Genomic DNA, 9,917 nt, shown 5'->3' with positions numbered 1-9,917 from the left:
AGAGGCAGAATACGTGGCAGCCTCCAGGCCCATCTGGACCCCCATGTAAGGGACAAGAACATGTCCCATAGCCACATCCACTGGTGCTGCGGGTCACCCAGTAGCACAGCCCAACGGGGATGGGAAGGATGACCTACCGAGGGGCAGCTAACGCTCCCCATGACAGATCTACCCTTGGTCAACCCAGGTGAGTAAGCAGGAAGAGACAAGCCAGGCCCTCCAACACACACTGGCCACGGCCACAGGACTGTGGGGCCAAAGGCCTACAGCTCTGCGGGGAGAGACGGTTACCCCGGTGAGGTCCTCCTCGCCCAAGAAGTCTCAGAGCCCTTGGTGGGTTCTGAGATGCTCTGCATTTCATGAGGAAGAGCCTAAGCAGCTCCCCTGCTCCCCAGAGCTGATGACTCGCCTGGGCTTTTCTCTAAATTGGTTTTTCAGCATCACTAACTCCAGCCCCACCCCCGCCCCCACCCCAAAATCACAAGCTAGGCTCATAATTAAATCAAATAAATAAATTACCAGCTATTTTTACCGAATTTGTGGGTGTTCTTGAACATTCAGGGAATACTTGGGTCGTGCATTGAAGTTTTTTCCTGCAATAACAAGGTCTGGATTTTTAGTTTGGGCTCTGATTGTTGGGGGGATTTTTAGTGGTTCTTCTAGATCATGTCTTCTGGGGTGAAATCAGCACTTTTCTTGTGCCCAGGTGGCACAGCAGCAGTTTCACCAGTCAACCTGGGAGTCCTGCCAGGCTCTCCTCCAACTCAGCCACCACCACATGGGACAGGGGTGCTGCAGCCCAGCCGGTCCCGCATGCCCAAGAGGAAGGAGGTGACGTGCTGCCGTCTGCTGTCACCCCAGTACCTCGCGGCCCGTGGGGTCCTGCTCTGCAGCGGACGGGGGCATCTGCAATAACAGTTCAAACAAGGGCAGATACAAATCTCAAACAACATAGCATGTGGCACAGCCAGAAAAGCTGGTCAACACTGAGAGGGGAGTGAGTTGCAAAAAGATGGTGGAAAGATCGGCTTTCGAAAGATTTTTACTCTATTTGATTTTTTTTCATTGAAAAAGCAAGTAATTTTGAAAATGAGATATTTTCCTATCTCATTAAGGGGAGAATAATTCAAAACACGTGGGGTTTGTCCCACTTATTTTTTTGGCCATCCTTCTTTCAAGTGAAAAAGGGAAGGAATAGGAACACAAAACTGAAGTGGGCTTCTACCCGTTTTCACTGCTTTTTGCTCCTTTTTCTGAAACGTTTTCAGTAGGAAAGTGAGAACAAGGCCATCCCCCCATTATATTCTCCTTCTCTACTTCCTCCCACCTTTTCTCCTAAATAGAAAATAAGGGGAAAAAAAACACAAAAACAGAAAAATTTAAAAGCTCCCACTCTTTCAAAACTAAAAAGTACAACATTTCAAAACATTAGGAAGGGACATCTTTCAGTTTCAGCATTCAGAAACGAAATGCAGCATTGCTCCATTACTGAACGTGAAGAATGGCTGTTTCCGACAATAAGGATGGAGAACAGCAGCTCACCCCTCCAACAAATTCTTGCTTGCCTTACTGGACGGCTTGACTTCGGACATGATGCAGACTCCACTGACTCCTCAACTGCCTCCTGGGCCAGACCGGTCTCGCACCAGGAACTAGACTTCACCCATGATGTCTCTCTCCACTCCTCACAGGCAGGCAGTGTTTTTGGGGCATAAAGCCTGGCTGGGATCGAGCCGTTAGTTACCATTCCTGTTGACAGGCAAACTAGAATAGGCTCTGGCTCACTTTCTCGGAGCTGCGGAAGGAGGAATGAGCCGAGAAAAGAGTTCATTCAATTGCTTCTGTTTGGCAGCTCTGCAGGACTCTCCGCATAGACAGAAAGAGATGTGGCAAGTAAGGAGTTGCCATTTTTAGAATTACATAAGCCAGTTTGATTGCCATCGAGGCACTCTGTGCAGCTCCTGCCATGGTGCCCTGCCGGTTGCTCTGCAGTGGGGCTAGATTTCAAACAGCTTTAGGAGCAGGTCAGATACCAGCTCTCAAAATTAGACTCAGGTTAAAAATGTCGATGGTGCCCCTGCCATCACTGACAAAGTCGACCAGCACAGCCACGCAAGGACTCTGGGCCAGCGTGCTTCCAAAATCCCAGTAACTGCATTTGCTCCAGGACCTGTGCAATGCTTCAAAACCCAGCTCCCCAGTAGCGTTTCACTATGCCAAAAAAAAAAAAAATCTAAAAAAATAAAATAAATTGAAATTATCTGCCTATGTATATGCAGTAATGTGTGCATAACTCACTGAATAGGCTGAAAAAAACAGTCTGGGAGGACTCCATGCCTCTGCTCCAGCCAAGGTGGCCTCGCCACACACTGCCCCTGCCCCATGCACAGTCATGGCAGTGTCCGTTGGGTGACACGGTGGCAGGGTCACCCCACCGACCCTAAGGGCCCTGCAGGATGAGAGGGGCTGCCCGTGGGGGTGAGGCATTGGTACTGTTCCCCTTACACGAGGTACCGTGGTTTCAAAGTGGTAATGGGAAGCAGTCAAAGGGGTAAGAACCCCCTCTTCACCCCAGCCCCAAACTTTGCTGTCCTGATTTCCCCATTCATCGCTTGCTAATTTGTCCAAAAAGTGTCTGACCACTGCAAACCGAATTCGGGCCAAACATCTTGGAGCTACCCCTGGGCAGCGCTCTGAGGGCAGAATTGCTGCCTTGCTCCGAGCCAGGCCCAGAACCAGGGTGGTGGGGCCAGGGCCAGAGCCCGGGCAGCCCCGCAGCCCAGCTCCCTCCCAGCCCAACCCTGGGCCCCCCCCGCTGCACCCCGCACCAGCCACAAAGCCACACCAGAATGCCCCCCCCCACCCCGGCTCACAAAGCCGGCCCCGTCCTAATTGCCGGGGCTGGTGGCTCGCCTGATCGTACATCACCTTCTGCTATTTAAAAAAAAAAAAAAAAAAAAAAAAAAATTATTTTAAAAAATACATATGAAAAGCAAAGCAGCATAGAAATCAAAGCCACCATTTCAGAGAGATCGAAGCATAATGCTAATAACTTTCGGCAGCTTCCACTGTGGAGTTTAAGCAGCTGCCAAGTTAAATAACTAGGAGGATCCTAAGTTATCTTCCAGTGGACCAGAAATGCTCAGCGCCGACTACCCGGGCGGGGGCGGCCCGAGGGGCGCGGGGAGCCGGGCCGGGACCCACCCGGGACGCACCCCCGGGAGCCCCTCGCCGAGTGGGGCTGCTCCTCAGGGGGCGAAAGGGAAACCCCCGCCGGTTTTCGATGTCAGCGGCTGGGGCAGCGCTGGGGGCCGGGGCTGCCGGGACAGAGCGCTGAGCGGCGGCGTTAGGAGCCCCGGGCGAGCCCGGCGAGCTCCGCGCAGGCGACCGCGCCGTCCCGGCCGGGCGGGCGCCGCCGTCGTTTTTCCGGGGGAGGTGGGGGCAGCGGTGCAAAAAGAACCGTAAGAGCGGTCGCGTTTGCGTGGCGAGAGGCTTCGCCGTTCCAGGGGAAAAAATCCGCAAATCATTTCTCCCCTCCAAACGTCGGGAGGGGGTGAAGGATTATAAACCCCACGGGAGAAGAGCAGAAAGCGGCGCCCGGCCGGGACCCCTCAGCCCGCCCGACGTGCGGTCGCTCCTGCCCCCCAAAGCCGGGCTGGGCCGCCTCGACTCCCCCCCCCAAACCCGCCAGCCCCGTTCAGGGCTCCCGGGGCGGAGAGGGGGCGAAGGCGCGGCGGTGGGCAGGGCGGCGGGGCTAGGGCAGCCGCCTCGAAGTCACTCGTTTGTAATACGCTCGCCGGAACAGCAGAAGTCGAATCGATAGAGACAACCCCCAGCTGTGCCTAAACCCGCGATTTCAATTAAAATCCTGAGCTCCCATGCCCGGCTCTGCGCCGGGATCCCAAAGCACCGATGCACAAGGCGTGCGGTGCCCTGGGCCCTCGCGGGCCGGGAGCCGTTACCCGCCCTCGGGGGCTTCTCCGGGCCCCGGGGCTGCTGCCTGGGGTCCCCACCACCGCCGCTCCTCGCCCCCGGGAGCCCTGGGGCCTGTGGGACCCGCTGCCCCGAGCAGGGACCACGGAGGGATGGAGAGACCCGGCCCAGGAACCAAGGGCGAGGGCGGCGCGGGGAAGCTGGCAGCCAGCTCCCGGCTCCGCAGCCCTCTTTTATCCTGCCCGAAATCATCTCGTTTACAGAAAATATTTGTTTGCACTATTAGTTGGTACTGGAGTTAATTACTCAACGTGTGAGCGGGGAGTAATATGGATAAAAGCAGCCCCAGTGTTTATTGTGTGGGTGAGCTGTTGAGCGGTGCTTGAATAAACTGCAATTAGGGTTAGATAGAGATTAATTAACATGTGAGTGGCAAGGTGTAAAATAGTTCCCAACCCTCCACTCAGTATAATCTGCAGGCGAGGAAAAGAAGTTTGTGGAGGCTAATTAAATACTTTGCTAAAGCCGGCGAGCCCCGGGAGCGAGCGGAGCCCAGCCGCCGCCTGCCCGCTGCTCGCTGCCCGGCGGAGGCGCGGGCTGGGCGGGCGGCTCGGCTAGGCTGGGCTCGGCTGGGCTGGGCTGGGCTCGGCTCCCCGAGGCTCGGCCGGGCTCTTCCGCAGCCCAGCGCAGCGTGTGCCGGTGCATGTAGCTTTCCGCGGTCCCGTCCCCCAAAAGCGAGACGGTTTCCCCCCTCCCTTACACGCTGACCCATCCCACCCAGGCGGGGAGGACGGAGCGGGCAGGGCTGGGGGGACGCCGACACCTGATGCTCCGGGCGGACAGACACCCCCCCCACTCCCCCGAGGCGGGGTGTCCCCCCCTGGCCCAGCCCGGGGAGCGCAGGGCAGCTCCGGGGCAGGGCGCTCCCCTCCGCCCGCCGGGAGCCCGGGGCGGTCGCGGCTTTCAAAGTTTGTTTCTGGAGCGTGTTGTGGTTCGCAGGTGAAAAAGCCTGTCTGCAAACAGCCGCCAGCGAGCTGCCCCGGCGGGGAGAGGAGGCGCGGCTTTGTCAGCGCCGCACAAAACCCCCGAATTCCTCCAAACTTTCTTAGGCGTGCTAGGGAGGCGGAAAAAAAATTATATATATAGGGGCCTTTTCATTGCTTGCTTTACCTCTGGCCAGGCTCAATCTAAACCCTTCGCTCCCCCCCGCCCCCTCCCCCGGATAATCCTCCCCTTTATTTTAGAAACACACAAAACCAGGTTCCACGCAGCGCTATAGTGGCTACAAGTGAAAGAGAATTGAGCGCCCTGAATCGCTGGGGGAAAATTGGTTCAGCTGAATAGCCCCGGCGAGGGACGGGGCGGCTAATCAGGGCCAGGGGAGGTGCTGCCGCTGCAGCCGGGCCCCCCTAAAACAGGTGGACACGGGACTCTCTCAATTACCGCGTCCTCGCATCTGAGGTTTCTGCAAATCCCCCCCCCCCCGCATCAAGTCGTTTTAATTAGAGAAAGAAAGGGAAGAAACCCCAGCATCCAGGCGCTAGAATGTAGCGTCGCCTTTCTTTTTTTTTTTTTTTTTGGGGGGGGGGGCGGCGGGCGCAACCAGGGCTAGAAGGGCGAGGGGGAGCGACCCGGCTGCCCCCCGGGGAAGCGGGCACCTTTCGGGGTGACAATTTGCAAAACTCCCGTTCGCAGCGCCCGGGTCCTTTTTTAAATTTTTAATTTTTTTTTTTTTTTTTTTAAAGCAGCGAAAACCCAGCCCTGGACTCGACTCCCTCCGCGTTTATTTAAGGCTAATCACCAGTTACCCTGAGAGGGGAGAGGGGTGGAATTAAACTTAGTTTAATTAACATTAATACACTGTCCTAATTAATGGGTTGGCTATTAATTTATACATGCTGGGGAGGCTCGCAGATAAGTGACAATTTATTAATTATCTTCCAGCTCGGTTGCAACGGAGCTGATTGCAGATGGGTTGCCAAAATAACTCGAGCATGGTTGCGTGGTAGTTGCTTTAGGAAAAAAAAAAAAAATTCATTCTCCCCCTTCTTAAAAAAAAAAAAAAAAGAAGAAGAAAAAAAATCCTCACGCTCACTCGGAGTGGCTCTTCTAACCCCAGCAAGAACTGGAGCACTCTTTTCCACCCAACTTGTGAATCGCACTTGCCTTCTAATTTGCCACATGCAAAACGATTCCTCTGCTTTGCAAGTTGCTTTTTAAGAAGGGAGAGAGAGAGGAAAAAACCCAGCTCGCACACGAGCGATTTGTGCGTCTTAAACTGGAAGGAAATTGTGCGTGGAGACGGGGGGGGGGGGGGGGGGGGGGGGGGGTCCTCTTCCTCTCTCTGCCCCAACCCACCGCGCTCCAGCCCGGCGCCTCGGCTCGGGGAAGATCCATGGTGGCATCCCCATGTCATTCTGCTCGAAGTGACTTCATGTGATGTCAGCTTTAAATGTACGAGACCGTGATCTGACGCTCAGGAAGATGTTTGCTATCAAAATGTGACTGTGGCCACACCGCGCTGCTTGGATGAGTCTCGCCGGCGCTGGGCAAAGGTAAGTGGTCCCAAGGCGAGCCCCGCCGCCCCTCACCGTGCCCCCCGGCCCCGCATTTCCCGGCCCGCGGCCATCGGTGGGGCTGGGCTGGGTGGCATTGGGCTGGGGGAGGTTTTTCTTTTTCTTTCCTTTTTTTTTTTTTTTTTTAAATACTAACAAGGTCTAGCTTGCATGTTACTTTAGCGTGTTCCGCTTAATGAGCAGTAATCTGGTACCCTACGTGCCATTGTTCTTGGATATGTTCATTTGAATGTAAATAGGGAGGGGGTGCCGGTGGGGGGGTGGGGTGGTGGTGGTTGGGGGGTGGGGGGGGGGGAGAACAAGGTGCTTATTAAATTGATTTGTCTCCTGGCTTTTCTGGAATGCAGAGCCGAGAGCGGGAGCGAGTCGCTGCTCACACCAAGTTCCCGCACGGCGGAGCGACATGGCGAGCTCGGGGTCGCTGGAGACGGTCATGCCTTCCTCCTGCCCCCGGCACGACGGCAGGGCCGCCGCCGCTAACCCCTCCAAGACCCTGGCCTTCTCCATCGAGCGGATCATGGCCAAGACATCGGAGCCCAAGCCAGCCTTCGAGCAGAGGCACGGCGGGCCGGGGCCGGAGCCGGAGCCGGGCAAGAAGCCGCTGAGCCTCTGCTCGCCCTTGCCCTGCGTGATCCCCATCCCGCCGCTGGGCTACGAGGTGCCCTCCAAGACTCTCCTCAACTACTCGGAGCTGTGGAAGAGCAGCCTGCGGGGCGGCGGGGGGCTCTGCAAAGCCAACTGCGGCGTCTGCTGCAAGGCAGAGCTCGCCCTGGGCCAGCCCAGCGGCCGGCTCATCAAGCCGCAGGTCATCCACCAAGCGGGGGCCGTGCCGGCCGCCCCCCGCTCCCTCTACTACTTCAACTACCTGGACGCCGCGTACCACCCGGCCGATATCCTGCACGGACAGCTCTTCCCGGCCGGCCTGCTGGGTGCCCCGCCGCCGGGGGGGCTCTCGGCCCACCAGAAGCTTTTCCTGCTGGAGAACGCCAAGCTGGCGGGGCTGGCGGCCGAGAAGCTGCCGCCGCCGCCGCCCTTCGCGCACAAGGAGCGGCTGCCGGGACACCTGGACCAGGTGATGAAGGAGGCGGCGGCGGCGGAGCGCGGCGGCCCCCCCAAGGGCCACGCCAAGCTGGGGGGCGGCGGCGGCGGCGGGGCGGCGGAGGGCAAGCCCAAAAACTTTACCTGCGAGGTCTGCGGCAAGGTAAGGGGCGGGGGGGGACGGACGGCGTGGGGCGGGGGGGGGATATACACACGACGACGACGGCAGCGGGGGCGGCCGGCGGCCCCGGCCGTGCCTGACCCGGCCCTCCCGGCGCTTCCCCGCAGGTGTTCAACGCGCACTACAACCTCACCCGCCACATGCCGGTGCACACGGGGGCCAGGCCGTTCGTGTGCAAGGTCTGCGGGAAAGGCTTCCGCCAGGCCAGCACCCTGTGCCGGCACAAAATCATCCACACCCAGGTAGGTGGGGGGCAGCCGGGGTGCGGGAGGCGGCGGTCCCCCTCCCCGCTCTCCCCGCAGCCGCCCTCCCCCCCCCCCCCCCCCCCCCCCTTTTTTTTTGACGGGCTTCTCGCCTCCCCGGTGCAGGAGAAACCCCACAAGTGCAACCAGTGCGGGAAGGCGTTCAACAGGAGCTCCACGCTCAACACCCACATCCGTATCCACGCCGGCTACAAGCCCTTCGTCTGCGAGTTCTGCGGCAAGGGCTTCCACCAGAAAGGTGAGCCGAGCCGAGCCGGGCCGGGCCGGGCCGGGGGCCCCCGCGGGGCCCTCGCCCATCATTAGCGGGGATTAAACGCGGCGAGCCCTGCCCGGCTGGGGGAAGAGAAGGGGCGCGGGCAGAGCCGCCGCCGCTCCCAATTACTTTTTTCCCCCCTCTAAGCCGGGCCGCATCGCCGGGCACTGCTGACGGGTCTCCCTAAATGCTTTTTAAATGAGAGGTGCCGGGCCTTGGTCCTAATCCAGAGCCCTCCATTTGCCGCGGGTCACCGGACTGACCCTGCCTCTCATTTGTGCCGTGCCAGTTGCGCGCTGTACCGCGCTGACGCGGAGCGGGTTTGACAAGTCGGACGGGGGTGAGGGGGGGGGGGTGTGGGGGAGACGAGACCCTTCCTAACGCCCGTCCCGTCCTGCCCTGCCTTACCTGCGCGGCCCCGGCACACTCGGGTAACCCCCTTTTCCACCTGTTTTTCCTCTCTCGCAGGCAACTACAAGAACCACAAGCTGACCCACAGCGGAGAGAAGCAGTACAAGTGCACCATTTGCAACAAAGCCTTCCACCAGATCTATAACTTGACTTTCCACATGCACACCCACAACGACAAGAAGCCCTTTACGTGCGTCACTTGCGGGAAAGGATTTTGCAGAAACTTTGATTTAAAGAAGCACGTCCGAAAGTTGCACGACAGCGTCTCCAGCGCTGCTCCGCCGCCGCCGCCGCCGCGGGACCCTGGGCGCAGCGGGCAGAGCTAAGGGCCCGGCCCCCCGCCCCACTCGGACCTGCTCCACCAGGCCAGCACTATTTATCCAAACCAGCCTTTGCTTCTCTTGTCTTTTCCCCAGCGAGCTCAGCCGCCGGTAGCAAGTGAACCCGAGCCGCAGTTGTATATAAGAGGAATCTTATTTAAGGGCGCGTTGCGCCGCCGGAGCGGGCCAGGAGGGGCCGGGCTGGCCGCCCCCCGCCAGGACAGCGCTCTTTATACGTGTCTGTAAATCTCCATTTTAAATGTACGCTCGAATAAGTGAGGAATATATATATATCTATATATATCTATCATGGGACAATAAACCGGCCCTTCGCAGGTGTCTCATTTCCCACCTCCGAGCGGGGCCCGGGCTGAGCGGCGCCAGCCCCCGTGTAAACGCGGCTTGCGGGAGCTCCGGTAGCCGGGCCCGGCCGCTCCAGCGCCCGCCGCGGGCCCCGGAGGAAACCAAACGAGGGCGGGAGGGAACCGGGCGGCTTCGGAGGGCTGCTGCCCCCCGGGAAAAGGGGGTAGCGCCGGTGCGGGACCCCCGGCAGCGCGAAGGGCGGCTCGGAGTTTCCCAGCGCCGCTTTCCGGGGTCGGTTCACTCCGGCGTGTTTAAGCCGCTCCTGAATGACTATCTTTCCCTGCATGCAGATGAAATGATCTCACGCTTGCTTTCCGAGTAATGACCCAAATTAAGAGAGAAAACACAGACCCTTCAAGCCGCATTACATTAATCTAATCACTCCCAGCAGGCCTCAGAAACTCTTTTTGATCAGAATATGGATAATCAAGCACTTGGATTACACTAAATATTCCCTTCTCATCTCCTCCCCTCCCTCACTTTTAATATGCAAGTGTCTATTCCGGCCACGTCGTTAGGAACAATATTATTCTAGCGGAGAAAGGAGATTGAGTCGGTCGTGTGTGTTCGTGCTGCTCG

General features: G+C 58.3%; 1 protein-coding gene across 2 annotated transcripts; it reads left to right on the top strand.

The window, feature by feature from the left end:
- The first annotated feature begins 6,311 nt into the window (after positions 1–6,311).
- FEZF2 (FEZ family zinc finger 2) lies at positions 6,312–9,399 on the top strand. 2 transcript variants are annotated; one of them, XM_074835907.1, is made up of 5 exons: positions 6,312–6,488; positions 6,857–7,710; positions 7,836–7,970; positions 8,097–8,229; positions 8,713–9,399. In XM_074835907.1, exons 2-5 carry the CDS (start codon positions 6,913–6,915, stop codon positions 8,979–8,981), a joined length of 1,335 nt encoding a protein of 444 aa, XP_074692008.1. In that variant the 5' UTR covers positions 6,312–6,488; positions 6,857–6,912; the 3' UTR covers positions 8,982–9,399. The 2 variants fall into 2 exon arrangements, with proteins under 2 accessions (XP_074692008.1, XP_074692009.1); XM_074835908.1 differs by lacking the exon at positions 8,097–8,229 and having other exon boundaries at positions 6,857–7,970; positions 8,713–8,867.
- Positions 9,400–9,917: the final 518 nt, after the last annotated feature.

The sequence above is a fragment of the Strix aluco genome, chromosome 11 (assembly GCF_031877795.1).
Source record: "Strix aluco isolate bStrAlu1 chromosome 11, bStrAlu1.hap1, whole genome shotgun sequence".
In the NCBI taxonomy this organism is placed as follows: Eukaryota; Metazoa; Chordata; class Aves; order Strigiformes; family Strigidae; genus Strix; species Strix aluco.
This window is presented reverse-complemented; position numbering and strand designations above follow the sequence as displayed.